Source organism: Canis lupus, chromosome 6 (assembly GCF_048164855.1).
Source record: "Canis lupus baileyi chromosome 6, mCanLup2.hap1, whole genome shotgun sequence".
Classification (NCBI taxonomy): Eukaryota; Metazoa; Chordata; class Mammalia; order Carnivora; family Canidae; genus Canis; species Canis lupus.
The window spans coordinates 78,744,352-78,761,848 of record NC_132843.1 but is presented as its reverse complement, the minus strand read 5'-3'; the positions used below and the strand labels follow the sequence as shown (position 1 = coordinate 78,761,848).

Genomic DNA, 17,497 nt, shown 5'->3' with positions numbered 1-17,497 from the left:
AATACCCTTGTGTTCTTTCCCTAGTCCTGGTTCCTGCCCATGTAATATACACCTGCTCAGGAATCCAGGTATACCTGGGATGCTTCCTACCCAATTCTGTTATTTTTATTGTGATTAAAATATTGAGAAACTGGTTCCACTATAGATCAGTACTCCATATATATTATGAATGGATAGGTCTATGGATGGAATAGCAGAAACTACCTGACATGAGGAATCATTCATTTCAGAAATGTGGCATAGGTACATATTCACTCTTTGCTGGGACAGAATGTTCATATACGGAGTTCAGAAATCTCAGTGCCAGTTGAAATTTGGCAGTTGGTTCCTTCCAGCTGTTCTTAAAGGTATTCTCTCCGCGGGGATTTAAAAGTGACTCCTAGTCATGGCTTAAGATTTTTAGGTTTCACTGTTTCTGTTTTGATTCTTCCCTTTGGAAAACAGAGAAAATGCAACATTTATCCAGTAGTGAAGGGTTTATGAAGTTCTTCAGAGTTAGATCTAAATTATCACAGCTGTCAATAGTTGGTAAATCATGGGGAAAAAAGTCATCCTGTATAAAGTATACAATTAAATTAATTATTTATTAATGTTCTACCTTTCAACTGGTGGGGGTGGTGGCATCCAGTAGACAACCCAAGAGAAAGAAAGCCAAAGAGTCCTTGGAGTGATTTCAAGTTTCAGGCTTTGTCAGGGTCTTTGAAGTCATCACTTTGGGGATTGCTTGTCATGCTCTTCAGTGTCCATCTGTTGAAGAAAAAGAAGAGCCCAAACCCTCTGAGAATGGAGTTGCCTTTATTTAAAATTGTTTTTCAGTATAAATCCTTTTTTCAAAAGGGAGATTTTTGTTGTTGGTCATTTTCTATTACTTTATAGAGTTAAATGTATTAAAATTTAAAACGTGTAACAAGTAACATGGAAGTACGGTAAATAAAAATATTAGGACATGATCTATATCCTCTTCACTGAGACATGGAGAATAAGTGTGATTTTTAAAATTCTCCTTTCTTTTAGAGAAAATTGAGTTTACAAAATGGATAAATTACAGGAGTGATGGTACACATTGCAGAGGACTCTTTAATTTCAAAGTATCATACAGATTTCATGGAAACACTGGATTTCTTAACATATACACATCATAGTGCTTATTATTCAATACATAAGACATTGTAGTGAAGAACTCATCTATTGCACAAAGCAAAACACTCCTACCTCATAAATAGAAGTAAAATTTGAGTGACCTACTCTGAATTTTATATCTATATAACACAATATGACATAAAGAATGAACAATTATGAAAGGAAGGCGGACTTAATAATCTAACTTTTGTCATAAATCAAAGAAGAATTTTTTTCTTGAATTATCTAGAATATAGGTAAACAAATACCTATAAAAGGAGTACCATCTAAGCAGCTTGAATTCACTCTGCACTGTGTAGATCTTGAAAAAGGCTACTTGAAAAATGGACTTGAGTATTGGTATTGAGCTATGGGACATCTGTATGCACAGTGAAAAAACTCTCACTGTGCTTGAATTTTTAATAGCTTATGACCCAATGGAAATTTTTGGTTGTTCACACTTCTTATCAATTTTTGTTCTTTTTTTTTTTTTTTAAAGATTTATTTATTTATTCATGAGAGACACAGAGAGAGAGAGAGAGGCAGAGACACAGGCAGAGGGAGAAGCAGGTTCCATGCAGGGAGCCCGACGTGGTACTCGATCCCCGGACTCCAGGATCACACCCTGAGCTGAAGGCAGGCATTAAACCACTGAGCCCCCCAGAGATCCCCAATTTTTGTTCTTAACACAAATACATATAATGCAAGTTTGTTTCTGAAATCATATAAAGAGTATTACCGAAAACTAGTAAGATTAATTGTAATGAATATAATGAATACTAAGGTAAAATGATCAGGGGCACCAAGCTGGCTCATTCAGTACAGCATGCAACTCTTGATCTTAGGTGTTGGGAGTCTGAGCCCCACAGTGGGTGCAAAGATTACTTTTAAAAAATGTAAAAAGTAAAATGATGAAGGGCACTTGGGTGGCACAGTCACTCAAGAGTCCAACTCTTGGTTCTGGCTCAGGTTGTGATCTCAGGGTCATGGGATCAAGCCCCGTGTTGGGCTCTGTGCTCAGCATGGCATCTGCTTTCGACCTCTCTCCCTGTCTCTCTGAAATAAACACATAATCTTAAAAAAAAAAAAAAAAAAAAGTAAAATGATGATAATCAAGGAAACTGGGTGTGGGATACATGCAAACTCTTGGTACTATCTTCTCATTTTTCTTTTGTTCTTAAAAAAGTCTATTACAAAAGAAACTAACAAGAGCAAAACTTTTTTCTGTTTTATTCAATTTCCTTGTTATAGGATTGTTTCCATTATCTGTAAGATGTTAAGTACTCAGGTGTGAAACAAATATTCAGATATTCCTGTAATATTTTCCTTTTGAAAATGTCATATTTCTTAACTATTTGAATCACTTCCAGACTTTAGTGCAGACCTCTAACATTTAGTTTACTAAATCTAACAAGAAGAGGACACTATAGATTTTTATTTCCTCTGTAAGGCAGAAACTCATGGAAAATTTCTTGCTCTTATCTCTAACAAGTTTACTCTATCAGTTTTATTTACTTAAAAAATGTAATCTGTTAGATTTAAGAGTGAGATTCATTTTCTATTTTACAATTAAGTATTTCCTAAAACTAAGGATTCATAAATAAATAGCAGATCTTTGGAGCTTTTTTATATAAAAGTTACAATAGGGGATCCTGGGGTGGCTCAGTGGTTTGGCGCCTGCCTTTGGCCCAGAGTGTGATCCTGGAGTCCCGGGATCGAGTCCCATGTCGGACTCCTTGCATGGGGCCTGTCTTCTGCCTCTCTCTCTCTCTCTTTCTCTCTCTGATGAATAAATGAAAAAAAAATCTTAAAAAAAAAGTTACAATGAAAATGTGTGCAGTTTTACAAGAGATAATGTGAAATTTTATTTTAACTTGAACTGGTATTTTAAATATTATTTAAAAGCTATTCACATTTATTACCCCAAGTTTATCCTTTTAGCTGTTTTAATTAAAAAAAATTTTTTTTTTACCCCATCAAAGACAGTAACAAATATATTCTAGTTGCTGTAGTCTAAAACAGTGCTTTGAAATACTGATGGTGAGTGCTGTTTCTGTGATTACTTTGATGACATTTTCTGAGTTTAATTTTTTCATTACCCAGCTATCTTCCAGAGACTGGCATATTGATTTTTCTAATTAATATTCTATGTACCGGGAATGGTATTTTTACTTTCTATTTATGGAGCATCGAATAGCACAACCACTATAAGTGATGTGCTGGTATGTTACCTTATAAATGCTCAAGGTACAGCTTCTAATGTTGAAAAATAGAAAAATAAATTGACCTTGATGAAGTGTGTCTTCTTTTGTCTGTTCCCAGGAAAGTTTATTTCAGGTATTTCTACTGCTGAAATGATTAGCGTTAACAGCTTTTTCCCTCCATTTTATTTTACAGGGTCTCTTCATCTTCCTGATATATGGGGTATACAACACAGAGGTAAGTCGGCTTGGAGTATCTCAAGGCTGACAGTGAATGAGAGAAATGACAGGTTTCTTATCTTGATAACTGAGGAACAAAGTTGGCTTTTCAGATGAGTGTCCTACTGCCCTTCATGCTTGGACTGACTTATATGCATCCCAGCTTACCATTAAACACTGACACCCTGAATAAAGGGACAGCCTCATTTCTCATAGGCATTGACTAATATTTTACTACAGCCTTAAGTTTTTGAATTTTCAGTCTTTCTTTTAACACTTAACTACACTCGATGGTTTACAGTGTCACAGTGTAAGCAGCAGAATGCTCATGTGTAATTGCACGGAAATAGAAAAGTATCATTTCTCACCTCAAAATGCCCACTAAACATTATTATCTCTTAAGTTTTTGAGCAGGCTAAGAGAGGCCCATTAGGAATAATGAATAGTACTTATGGTTTCAATGGTGAAATTTCTCCGAGAAGACATCAATGATTTAATTATGAGAAGTTGTTTAGCTAGAAAATTGACTTGACATTTCATTTACAAAGTATACTATACTATGTAAGTAAATTGTTGTCATAGACCTAGTTCTTTGAGGGGGGAAAAATCTGTGATTTACAGTCTTGCTTAGGCTGGTTTAGATTTCTGCATGCTTCCTATGCAAGGGAATGCTTTGTGTGCATCAGGCATTGATGTCTGATTTTTGTTGGTTTTTGATTTCGAGATTTTCCTTTGTGATTTCCCTTAGGAAACGATTCGTAATTTTGCAGGCATTTCTCGGCATCCTCTGCTCTGCTCGGGGAGCGCAGAGTGAATCCCAGCACAGATCACACCGGGCCTAGCAGTGCGCGTTTTATAAGGAGCCTAGGAGGCTGGGCAGCAGGGCCACGCGGCAAAGACTCCTCAGCCAGACTAGGTATGCGGGCATTTAAATACCATCCGATGATGATGACGAAGTGTGTGTGTGTAGGTGTGTCCCACAGGGCGGCTGCCCCTGGATTACACGCGGTTTCCTTTTCCAGTAGCCTTCAGGTAGGTTGGCAAGAAGACAACTTTTTTTTTTTTTTTGCAACGGTACCTGTATTGCGGCTGCAAAGCAGGCTCCTCCTATAAGTGCAAAGGACGCACGCCCATTATTAAAAAGGTCTGCAAACTAATCACAGAAGCGCAATCTTTTTATTTTTTTAATTTTTTAAATGTATTTCTTTTCTTTCTTTCTCTTTTCTTTTCTTTTCTTTTTTTCTTTTCTTTTTAATGGATGCTGGGAGCATCTGAAGTTGGCTGCTTTCAGGTAGAACCAAAAGCGCCCTAGGTCATCCAACTGCAGGCTGTGGATTTTGATCCTACAACTGGACTGCAAGCAGCGGAGCCCAGAAGGCCCCGAACCCCGGCCTCCTGCAACATTGGGACCTCAGTTTCCCCCCCATCCGCGCTCCGCCTGCCTCTTTTCTCTGCAGGCCGGTCCCGCGGAGTCCCGCCCCGCCGTCAGGGCAGCCCGCCAATCACGCGGCTCCCCTGCGAGCCTCTCTCTCCGGGGGCGGGGGCGGAGGGGGCAAAGGGGCGTGGCTCCGAGTCCCCGCCCCCTGCAGCGCGGGGCCCGCCCCTCCGCCCAACCGCCCCAGTGATTGACAGGCGGGCCGGGCGGAAGCCGCGGCGCAGGCGCCGTGGCGCCGCCGAGCGCCCCTCCGGCCGGGGTGAGCGTTCCCGGCAGGCCCCGCGCCGCGCCTGCGCAGTCCGGGAGAGGCTTTTAATTCCATTGTGGAGAGGACGGCGTTATTTTTATTAACTGGAGGCGACGGCGGCGGCGGCGGCGGCGGTACCCGTAAGTGTTGCGGGGTGGGCCGGGGCGGGGGCGGGCGAGGCCCGGGGAGGGGCCGCAGGGCCGTGCGTGCCGGTGCGGGTGCCGGAGCCGGGGCCGGAGCCGGAGCCGGAGCCGGAGCGAGCGGGCTGGGAGCTGGCGCGGGGCGCGCTGCGGTCGGGGCGGCGGCGCGGCGCGGCGGGTCGGGGCGCCCGGGGCCCGGTCCCAGCCCCTCCTCCGTGTCCCCTCTGCCCCCCTCTCCGCAGCCAGGCCTCCTCCGGGGCATGAAAGTCGGCGGCGGGTTCCTGAGCGGCGGCGGCGGTCCCGGCAGCAGCGGCGGCGGCGGCGGCGGCGGCGGCGGCAGGAGGGCGGAGATGGAGCCCACCTTCCCCCCGGGGATGGTCATGTTCAACCACCGGCTCCCCCCGGTCACCAGCTTCACCCGGCCGGCGGGGTCGGCCGCCCCTCCCCCGCAGTGCGTGTTATCCTCCGCGACCTCCGCAGCCCCGGCCGCCGAGCCGCCCCCCCCGCCGCCGGCCCCGGACATGACTTTCAAGAAGGAGCCGGCGGCGTCGGCGTCAGCGGCGGCCTTCCCCTCGCAGAGGACCTCCTGGGGGTTCCTGCAGTCCCTGGTCAGCATCAAGCAGGAGAAGCCCGCGGACCCCGAGGAGCAGCCGCAGCCCCACCACCACCACCACCACCACCACCACCACCACCACTACGGGGGGCTGTTCGCCGGGGCCGAAGAGAGACCTGCAGGCCTCGGAGGCGGCGACGGGGGCGGCAGCCACGGCGTCATCCAGGACCTCAGCATTCTCCACCAGCACGCCCAGCAGCAGCCAGCCCAGCACCACCGCGACGTGCTGCTCAGCGGCACCGGCAGGACTGACGACCACCACGGCGGCGGCGGCGGCGGCGGCGGCGGCGGCGGCGGCAGCGAGGAGCCAAAGCAGGACACTACCGTCAAAAAGGCAAAGAGGCCAAAGCCAGAATCTCAGGGAATCAAAGCCAAGAGGAAGCCAAGCGCATCTTCCAAACCTCCTCTGGTCGGAGACGGAGAAGGCGCCGTCCTCTCCCCAAGTCAGAAACCTCACATCTGCGACCACTGCAGTGCTGCTTTCAGAAGCTCCTACCACCTGCGGAGGCACGTCCTCATTCACACCGGAGAGAGACCCTTCCAGTGCAGCCAGTGCAGTATGGGCTTCATCCAGAAATACCTGCTGCAGAGACACGAGAAGATCCACAGCCGAGAGAAGCCGTTCGGATGCGATCAGTGCAGCATGAAGTTCATCCAGAAGTACCACATGGAGAGACACAAGAGGACGCATAGTGGAGAAAAGCCATACAAATGTGACACTTGCCAACAGTATTTTTCAAGGACTGACAGGCTGTTGAAGCACAGGCGCACGTGTGGCGAAGCCATAGCTAAAGGAGCCGCTAGTGCAGAACCTGGGTCGTCGACCCATAACAGTATGGGTAACCTGGCTGTGTTGTCTCAGGGAAATACAAGCTCCTCCAGGAGGAAAACGAAGTCAAAAGGCCTAGCTGTCGAAAGCAAGGAACATAAGGCCGGTAAAACGAACGAATCACAGATTTCAAATAACATAAACATGCAGAGTTACTCCGTAGAAATGCCCACCGTGTCTTCCAGTGGAGGCATAATTGGCACCGGTATTGATGAACTGCAGAAAAGGGTGCCAAAATTGATCTTTAAGAAAGGAAGCAGAAAGAACACCGATAAAAACTACCTTAACTTTGTGTCGCCGTTGCCAGACATGGTTGGACAGAAGTCCTTGTCTGGGAAACCCAGTGGCTCACTTGGCATCGTATCGAATAATAGCGTGGAGACCATTAGTCTTCTCCAAAGTACCAGTGGCAAACAAGGTCAGATAAGCAGTACTTACGATGATGCCATGCAGTTTTCAAAGAAAAGAAGATACTTACCAACTGCCAGCAGCAACAGTGCCTTTTCTATAAACGTAGGACACATGGTCTCCCAACAGTCCGTCATTCAGTCTGCAGGTGTCAGTGTTTTGGACAATGAGACCCCATTGTCCCTCATTGACTCCTCGGCTCTCAATGCTGAAATTAAGTCTTGTCATGACAAGTCTGGAATTCCCGACGAGGTTTTACAAAGTATTTTGGATCAGTACTCCAACAAATCGGAAAGCCAGAAAGAGGATCCTTTCAGTATAACGGAACCGCGAGTGGATTTACACACCTCAGGAGAACACTCGGAATTGGTTCAGGAAGAAAATTTGAGCCCAGGCACCCAAACACCTTCAAACGATAAGGCGAGCATGTTGCAAGAATACTCCAAATACCTCCAACAGGCTTTTGAAAAATCCACTAATGCAGGTTTTACTCTTGGACACGGTTTCCAGTTTGTCAGTTTGTCTTCACCTCTCCACAACCACACTTTATTTCCAGAAAAACAGATATACACTACATCTCCTTTGGAGTGTGGTTTCGGCCAATCTGTTACCTCAGTGTTGCCATCTTCATTGCCAAAGCCTCCTTTTGGGATGTTGTTTGGATCTCAACCAGGTCTTTATTTATCTGCTTTGGATGCTACACATCAGCAGTTGACACCTTCCCAGGAGCTGGATGATCTGATAGATTCTCAGAAGAATCTAGAGACTTCGTCAGCCTTCCAGTCCTCATCTCAGAAATTGACTAGCCAGAAGGAACAACAGAAAAATTTAGAGTCCTCAACAAGCTTTCAGATTCCATCTCAGGAGTTAGCTAGCCAGATAGATCCTCAGAAAGACATAGAGCCTAGAACAACGTACCAGATTGAGAACTTTGCACAGGCGTTTGGTTCTCAGTTTAAGTCGGGCAGCAGGGTGCCAATGACCTTCATCACTAACTCTAATGGAGAAGTGGACCATAGAGTAAGGACTTCAGTGTCAGATTTCTCAGGGTATACAAACATGATGTCTGATGTAAGTGAGCCATGTAGTACAAGAGTAAAGACGCCCACCAGCCAAAGTTACAGGTAAGGTCCCAAAAAGTGACCAGGCTGGAGGTCTAATGTAATTTTGTTTTATTTTGAGAACACTGCCATTGGAATGTTTCTACACGATCCTATTAAGAATAATGTAATGCCCTTTCAATGCAACTTTTCATATTTAGTTTATTTTGTTAGCGTGATTTTAGCTCTGTTTGTATTATGATTTTTAAATCAAAATCAATAGATTAAAAATAGTTTGACATTCAAAGTGACAATGTTTAGCAATCAAATTTACATGTATAGATCGTCAGGGAATAGCCCAAAAGTTTTAAATGCAAAAAAAAAAAAAAACAAAAAAAACCACAAAAACAAAAAAAGCCCCCCCCCCATAATAAAATAAAAACCCTACAAAAAAAAACAAAACAGAACAAAAAACACATTAAAAAAAAAAAAAAAACTTTGTTGCTAGGATTAAGGTTATTCTAATTGCTTTACTCTCAGGAAAGTGTAATAACGCATGGGAATTCTGTACGTTATCACTGTAATGGAATATCCAATTTACAGATAGTATGATAATACATTTCATCATTTAAGTAAGGGATCGAAAACATTTCAAATTGCTCTATCTGGGCATCATGATACACATTTCATCATTTTTAAGTAAGGGATCGAAAACATTTCAAATTGCTGTCTCCATCTAGGCTGATCCAAAATTCTGAGATGTTGGCTACCTATATTTTGTTGCAGCTTTTAAATGTACTCTGAACTTCCAAACCATTCATTCCAGCCTGGTAGAACAAATATTCTTGGATCTTTGATCAAAGCCTGGAATGATAGCTTTAATAAAAGAAGAAAAAGAAGAAGAAGAAGAAGAAGAAGAAGAAGGAAAAAAAAAAAATAGCACCCTCTCCTTATCCCAACTGTTAACAAGGCTGTAGTTCCATTAGAAGTTATGATATCCAGCAGTGTTGACACCCAAGTGGTTGGTTGGTACCAGTATTAGAACCCAAGTTGGAATTACATAATTCTTTGAAATTTGGGGTATGCATTATTTATTATACATGGCTTAACATATTGTTCTCTTGTCTGTGTTATTACATGTCACCCACACTTCTGTTTTTTTGTTCTTGTTCTTGGCCTACCCTCTTTCTTAGAGTTCTGAGCCTGCCTTGTTCCCTCTCCTATCTAGACAGTTTCAATTTTAGAATGATTTACATTCCATTAGGTAATTCATTAGGCATTTTATATGCCTTATGGCATTCAAATACTAAATAGTAGGATTAAAAAAAAACAACAACAACCACCCACATACCTTTTTAAAAAAATAAAACCCGTACAGACTTCCATGTATAATAAAGCCCCACCTATCCCGAGCTACGGATACTAAGGTTGTTAATTCCAACTAGTGACATTGCTAACGCGAGAGGTAAGAGTGTCTGCATTTACTAATGACATCAGAACCTCTTTGTGAAATTGCAGCCTTTAATGTACATTTTAAAAGGGTGCATTAGTCAGTATTGTACAGGGGTCTTGTAAAGTCATCAAAACTTGCTATGAACGCTAATTGCCATTTGAGGCTACTGATGAGACAGTAGCTCTGCTCTAAACCACTTTTTAGCAATTGTATTTTTTTTCCTGATTATATTTTTTAATGTACTTTGATGTTTATGCTGATGAGTTTTTTATGTACTTTTGGTGATGTTTCAGTCTTATGTACTCTTCTGACGTCAGAAAAGTACCACTGGTTGTTTGCAGTCTTATTGTGTAATCAGCCTACCACAGGCTTCCATGTATAATAAAGTAATTAATATTGTGCAAGTGTAAAACACTTCTGTTATGAAAGCAGTGTTTGGAAAATAAGAAATTATTAAAAATGGTTACAAAATATTAGTTAATTTCCTTTCCCCACTTTTCCTCCCTTGAGTCTGCTTACCAGCTAAAGGGTCACCTATTTGTCATTGCAAGATTCTTAGAAAATGTGTTTAATCCTCTTAAATTTACACTCAATACTAAAAAAAAGTCTGTATTTCTTATTTTGGTAAGTGCGGTAAGTTCTATTGGGTACAGAGTACAAGCTGTAATCAAAGGATGGAGAGGACCTTTACCACTGTATCTCTTAAACTGTATGATTTTTCTCCAGTGTTTGTTTTATACAGGTTTTGAATTTCTTTAACTTTTATTGTGTGTACTGAATACTGCATATGTATTATTCTGATTGTTTGCTCTAGTTTACTACCAATAAAAGACCTGTTAATCACAAAATTGAAGAAAGGAGATATCACTTAATATCCAGTAACATTTTTCAGGTTTTTAAATTAACTACATTTTCTAAAGTATTCACGTCAGTGGTATGACCTACGATATAGGGACTTGTATTCTTATTGTGTGTTTTTTTAGCTTAAGTGTTTCGTATTTCTAGGTTTATTTTATTTGAAAAATTGGTTACTTCCTTTGTGTTTGAGGTGTACTATATGGAAGGGTAGAAATGTATTAATATTATGTAAATCAGAACATGCTTTGTTGAAATTAGGTTACCTATCCTAAGTATTATACCAGAGAGACTGTCTATTGAGGCCTCATTTAAAATCAGAATCCAGTATCTTTTGGTTCTAGATGCATCCATTTTGGTTCGAAAACATTGTAATAACAGTATGACACAAAAATGTCCTTGAGTGTTTTTAGTAGGAAAAAAAAGTATCCGTCATAGTTTAACCATGTTTAAAAAGGCTACAGGTATAGATAGCAGAAGAAAAGAGGTAAGACATTTAAATATTGGAGATGAAAAGATATTTGAAAGTGCCTTTTAAAGATGGAGAAAAAATTGTGAGTGGCTATGTAAGATCATGAGAAAATTGTGCTTTGAAATTCAGTGGCTATAAATGTTGAATTAAGGAGTAAAAAATACTAAAGGGTAAAACAGGTCTTTGAAACCTTGAGGGCTTTTTTTTTTTTTTTTTTTTTTTTGGCGTATGATGCTACTGTAGGGAAATGATAAATTATATTAGGCATAAACATGGCTTTCTCTGTAAGAGAAATATCTATTCCTGGGCCTACATAATTAGGAAAAGTAAATTGGTTCTTTCTTTGCCAAGGTCATTTCCTAGATTTGGTCATTTTCTCGAATAAGACAGCTAAGCAGAATCTCACTGATTCTGCATTCAAATTCACCTCTTGGTTTCTCTGCACAGAGGACTTCTCTATTGTAGGTTAACCCTAACCTTTTTTTTCTTCTTTTTTTTTTTTTACCCACCTACCCTTCCTCTCCTTTGTTTCGGTTTGCGGAATGTTCATATCTGAATGTGAGCTTTTTAAGGTTTTTACATTTAAGGTGTTAGGATATGAAGTAGGAAACTGTTGTGTCTCTGTACATTCAGGACGAGGACTACCATAATTTAGCAGTTGCTGCTCAGTAATTTGTGTGGTAATTGAATAATAAGAACTGAAATATGTGAAATATGTGAAAATAAAAGTCTGTGCTTAAAAAAAATTTTTTTTTGTACCCTCTATACCCAGTGTGGAGCTCGAACTCACGACCCCCAGATCAGCCAGGCGCTCCTGTACTTAAAATTTTTAGTGTTATTTTCACATTGTGAACAGCGATCCAAGTATTTCTACCTCTTGTTCCTTCCCCGTATCTGGCATTTTGTAGTTACTTGTCATTAGTGGCATGTAAGCCTGAACTGGGTGACGGTTTGAGCAATGTGGCCTCATCCTCAGTTTCCAGATTCATAGGTCTTGTTAAACTGAAGAACTTGCCTCAAGAAAAATAAGCTTCTGACCTTCAAAGTTCTATTTTTAGAGTAAACTACATCTGAAGACTATCATTTCTTGAGTTTTATGGTCTTCGTGTTTTCTCTAATCCACAATGACAGGATTTAATTTTTAAAGTGTGATGCAAGATTCCTTTGTTAGTGCTATGATATGATCCACAACCATCACGTGTGAGGTTATGTCAGTAATGTTCCGTGAATATTTTTGTTACGGGATCCCTCACCACAGAGGAGGACCTGTGTTGGTTTGCCAATCTTCTCGTACCCTCTATGAGACGATAAAGAGTTCCTGACAGATTTTGAGGGAAATCGTTTTGTTCCGCCTGTTATGTTATTTTACCTTCCTTAATTGAATACTCGAACATTAGCATGAAGACAGCACTAGGAATTCTGTTGCCTTATCCTTGATCAAAAAATTTGAAAACAAATCCTCTGAGTTTAGAAAGAGATTAAGCTATGAAGAGGGCCTACACTTTTTAAATTACTTCTACTTTCTTTGTGCCTATTTTGCTTTTTAAAAAAGAATTGGCTGCATATGAGTGACCAACAGGTAGATTCTATTTAAATTTTCAATGAGCCTTTGCCTCACCTTAGGGGAGAAACTATGTAACTTTTTTTAGGGTTACAGACTTCTTGGGCAGCTGATGATAGAATTGATATCTCCCCACCCCAATTCATTAGAAATATACTTGCACATGAAGATTTATAAGCCAGTCTCTATGCTCACAAGAACCGCCACTGCTCCCCCCCCAAAAAGCACCCCCCCCCAAAAAAAACCTCCCAATAAAAAATTCTTAACCTGTGGACCTTAGGTTAAGAATCCCTGCCTTGGGGCACCTGGCCAGCTCAGTGGGAAGAGCATGCAGCTCTTGATCTCCGTCATGAGTTTGGGCCCCCCCCTTGGATAGAGAGATTACTAAAATAAAATAAAATAAAATAAAATAAAATAAAATAAAATAAAATGAAATAAACTTTGAAAAAGAGAATCTCTGCTTTAGAAGACTGCCTAAATATTGAAATTTTATTTTGTAATTAATACCTAAACTAAGAAAAGCATCTGATAATTGAGTACTTAAAGTTTCTTCATATGCAATTTAATTAGTTACCTAGCATTTATATAGGACACATTTAGGTTACATAAGGCCATAAAGTTTTATGATAAGCTGGCCAAATAATGAGTTGAATATAATTCTTTGCACAGTTTCTCATCTGATAATAAGTACCATAGAGATGCTAGACTTGACAGTAGTTCAGTATTTTCCACCAACAAAGAAAATGTGTTAACAATGTATAATAAATAACTGCAGTCATCTTCTGGGCTCCTTTAGTTTGTACCGGAGTAGCTTCCCACATAAGCATGTATATTGACAAAAATGAAAGCCCACAACCAACCCATACCTCTTTGCCCAGAAAGAATAATACTGAGTTCTTAATAACATAAGCTTCTGCTTCGTATAGCCTGAGTGTGCCTAGCTAGGTTGAAATATCCTGTGCAAGATAAGCCTTGAAAAAGTATGTTGTTACATGTTGAGATAGGTATCTCTTGGGAAATGTAGATAAACAGCTGGAGAAAAAATGTTAATGATTTGAATCTTATACTCCAAGGGGAAAATTTTGTTTCCTGTGTTTGTAGGGAGTAAAAGAATAATGGGCAGAGGTTGTGTGTTAAGGGAGGTAAGAAACATGTTAGAATAGGAGAAGGAACAGGTTTGAAGGAAAATAGGGAATATAGGTTTACTCCCAATATTGACAGGGGTCCTGAAGAATTTAATCAGAACGGTAAAGGAGACCTTGGAAAAACTGTTCTTACTCTGTCATTCTTTCAGTTCAGACTTCTTTAGGTACTTTGGTTTGGTATGAACTTTAGTACTATTGTGGAACAATTAATAAATAACAGACAACTGTGGTGAACTTCTGTTTACATTCCCAATCTAGGAAAAAGATGGCTAATCTTTGTGTTTATATATTAAATCTTTTCTTTAGTAACTCATAAAATCACGCAGCTTCCATTGGTTGGTGAGAATTGTAAATAACTTTTTTTTTTATCAAAACAATTGCAGTCAAAATTATTGTCATGTGATGAAGTGAAAATGCACAGAATTTAGGAATTAAGACAAAATCTCTGAATCTGCATCCGCAACCCACCAAAAGAGAACTGTACAAGAGCAGCGTATAAAGGCATATTGTGTTATGACAAAGGAAAAGTGTGAGTGATTGTAACAAGTTGGAAACTCCCTAATTAATTATTATTTTTTAGGTTTTGTTTTGAAACGTGTTGTTTAATTTTAACTTGTGACTGACTCATTTGTTCATTCTACTTTCTATAAGGTCTTGTTTTTATAAGCATTATCTATTGGAAACTTAAAAGGAGCTAGGCTTAATCTTGCTTTTCGAGATCATTACAGCTTTTTTTTTTTAAGTCTGGAAGTGACATTTTTAGATTAATTTTTAAAGAATGGATTGCAAAATTGAATGACAAGATCAGCAATGTAACTATTTTATGTTTGGTTGCACATAAACGAGGCTCTTCCTACGAGGAAGCCGAGTATAAACATTTGAAAGAGAGTTCCTTCTTTTTGGAGGATAATGAGAACTGTAAATGGGTATCATTGTGGGTCTCCGTGAATAGACAACCCATGACCTTGATCAGTTTAGTAGTGGAACTGGAAATATCTTCTCTGAGGCTGCAGTGTCTTACTTAGTGGCCCCAAATAACAAAAGTGCTAAGTAGAGATTAGAAAGCGGACTGAGGTGTGAGACCCAGAGTTTTCATCTTGCAAATGGGTAAAATACAGGAATGAAAGTTATCACGAGAATGTTTGTATTTAATAGACCCAACATGTAAATTTTACTCCGTCGTAAGCACAGCAAATTAGAAAACTGAGTCAGGTTCATGGCACTGCATACGTGCATTAAAGCACTTTTAAAAATCAGTGTTGTATGATCCCCTTTTGTTTAAGTAGACTTTCAATGAACAGTGTAAAATTGTGTTAATGGTGTGAAGGATTATGTTGTTTCTGAGGTAAGTTACTGTGGAGTTTTATTCCTTTGAATTTGGGAGATGGTGCTGCAGAAGTTCCACACATTTATTTTTTTAATGCCGTCCACTAAGATATTGTATGTTTCTATACTCGATCACATTTGAAATAGCTATGTTTTTTTTTTTTTTTTTTTTTTTTTTAATGAGTGATAGTGATTTAGCTGATCTCAAGTTTGGTTAAGAAAATTTATTTATGAGAGGGGACGCCTGGGTGGCTCAGTGGTTGAGCGTCTGCCTTCGGCTCAGGCTGTGATCCCGGGGTCCCGGGATCGAGTCCCGCGTCGGGCTCCTCCCCGCAGGGAGCCTGCTTCTCCCTCTGCCTGTGTCTCTGCCTCCCTCTCTGTGTCTCTCATCAACCAATAAATAAAATCTTTAAAAGAGAAAAGAAAAGAAAATTTGTAAGAGTAGTCTGAAACCATTAGACTTAACTTTCCTTAATTGCCTAAAGAAAAAATTGTGACTAGATTTAACACAGTTCAGGATTTATTTGAATATAAAATACCTAAGAATGTTGGACATAGTATTAAAAAAAAAATAATCAAACTGTTGTGACAGATTTGTCTTTGAAAGAGAAGGAAGGACTATCGTGTAAAGGAAAAATGTAAAGGGATGTAAGGAGAATGATACTAATGGATGTGTTTACCACAGTCGTGTGGTAAAAGATCTTAAAGATTTGGATGGGATACCTTTAGGAGCCTGGTAGTAATGATAAACTGAAATGGGTGGGTTACTGCTGGTGAATCATAGGAATGTATTATCAAGGCAGAATTAAATGCGATTTGGGGAGATTTCCAGAGAGGACTGGTGGAATGAATAGAAAATTACAGTTTTCAGTTTGTTCACTCTTTTAGTAGACCTCTAAAGCAATTGATACTTGACAAGGAGAGAAAACGCATATCAGTGAATGATACAATGTTATTTTTGCTGATAATGCTAGTGTATGTGACCTATAGAAAGGGAAAAGAGGAGGCAATTTGCATAATCATGTATTTCTAATAACATTTAAATATTTCCTATCTTGTAATTGTTTAGGTTTTTAATTACTGTAGTTTATTAAGAGTGAACATCTTAATTTGTGGGAAGAAAAAAATACTATCATAAAGGACTAACTGGCTAATACCAGGTAGAAGAACACTTTCATTCTTAGCTAAAAATTAAGTAGCAAAGAAAGAATTATAAGGGGGAACTTTTTTTTCCTTTTAAATCCTGTCAATTCATCTATGTGTGTAACTGAAATCTTACATAACATGCAAGTAAAATTTTATAGGATTGGATGTATAATTATAAAATATTATTTTTCTGTTTTCCAAACTCAAAATAAATAATATGTATTTTGTAATTTAATAAGAAACGATCACCCTGGATTATAGTCAGTCATTCACCCAACTGAACCAGTACTTCCATCTGGATCTGAAATACAAAAACATTTTGAACGGTCTGAAAGTACTGCTTGTTAAAAATGTTCAGTACTGAAATATCAGTTGGAATTTTGGCAGCTGAATATAAGAGCAGAAATTCAAAATATTTGTCGAATTGCCTTTCATAATTCAGTTAGTTTGTTTATAAACCACATATAAATAATTATTTAGATGATCAAGTTTATTCCCACTGACGCCCCCTCCCCATGTACTTGCTTTGAAATAAAATATTCAGAACACAAATTACTGGGGCTGAATATATTTTAAAGAATTATATTTTCAGATGGAATACTAGCAGGAGCAGATGGTACGGACATTGCTCGGCAATAAATAAGATTAATGTGTTTAGAGCTATTAAGATTGTAAAGAGAAAGGAAAAAAAGTTTAGGCTCTCAATAAGAAGCAAACCACTGCCTGAACCTGACTTGACTTGGTTTGAAAAAGTTCATGTCTTATAAACATAGCTAGAGAATTGAGCTTCACTGAACAGATATTATTTTTGAAATTCTTTGTTCATATAAGGTTTAAGGTAGATCCAGTTTCTCCCCGTGTTTCAAGAACAGCCACTCCAAATCTTTTAGGAGGCTTTCCAATTGTTGGAGAACAGCAGTTCTGGTTTGTTATAAAATGTGAGTCGAAGATCTTTTTTTTTGAAAAACAAAACAAAAAAACCCTGAAATTTTGAAAAAAGAAAAACGTAAAATTACAGTGCATTTCCAGAAATTTCTATTGAAAGGTAAAGTGAAATACTGTATAAAAATATTTAGTATTTACATTGTGAACATGTGAAATGAATTATTCTTTATAAATGGTCACTTTAGTGTACTTAAATAGAACAAAAATCATAAATTTAGTTTAAACTTTGGAAATGGATGTCTTCAAAATTCTCTTATTCTTCTCTGCCATTTGTTCTATGAAACCAGTAGGTTAAAAAAAAAAAAAAAAAAGGGATGCCTAGGTGGCTCAGCCGTTGAGCATC

At 39.6% G+C, this 17,497-nt stretch overlaps 1 protein-coding gene and 2 long non-coding RNA genes across 7 annotated transcripts in view; 2 read left to right on the top strand and 1 right to left on the bottom strand.

Annotated features, from left to right (window-relative positions):
- The window catches only part of LOC140635970 (uncharacterized), a 63,177-nt gene extending 62,771 nt beyond the window's left edge, over positions 1-406 (bottom strand). Inside the window, exon 1 of the long non-coding RNA XR_012033347.1 lies at positions 205-406. This is a non-coding gene — a long non-coding RNA (uncharacterized lncRNA). The remainder of the gene's footprint in view (positions 1-204) is intronic.
- LOC140635972 (uncharacterized) lies at positions 189-5,095 on the top strand. Of its 4 annotated transcripts, none has more exons than XR_012033351.1 (4): positions 189-347; positions 3,517-3,558; positions 4,288-4,455; positions 4,817-5,095. It is a non-coding gene; the product is annotated as an uncharacterized lncRNA (long non-coding RNA). The 4 variants fall into 4 exon arrangements; XR_012033354.1 differs by having other exon boundaries at positions 193-347; positions 4,310-4,455; XR_012033352.1 differs by lacking the exon at positions 189-347 and adding an exon at positions 371-528 and having other exon boundaries at positions 4,310-4,455.
- Positions 5,096-5,220: 125 nt separating this feature from the next.
- Positions 5,221-11,098, top strand: ZNF281 (zinc finger protein 281). 2 transcript variants are annotated; one of them, XM_072831337.1, is made up of 2 exons: positions 5,221-5,361; positions 5,604-11,098. In XM_072831337.1, the coding sequence occupies exon 2, from the start codon at positions 5,622-5,624 to the stop codon at positions 8,337-8,339; it is 2,718 nt and encodes a 905-aa protein (XP_072687438.1). In that variant the 5' UTR covers positions 5,221-5,361; positions 5,604-5,621; the 3' UTR covers positions 8,340-11,098. The 2 variants fall into 2 exon arrangements, with proteins under 2 accessions (XP_072687438.1, XP_072687439.1); XM_072831338.1 differs by having other exon boundaries at positions 5,343-5,361; positions 5,608-11,098.
- Positions 11,099-17,497: the final 6,399 nt, after the last annotated feature.

Excerpts from the sequence above, each read along its gene's own strand:
- ZNF281 (XM_072831337.1), top strand. The coding sequence starts at position 5,622 with ATGAAAGTCGGCGGCGGGTTCCTGAGCGGCGGCGGCGGTCCCGGCAGC.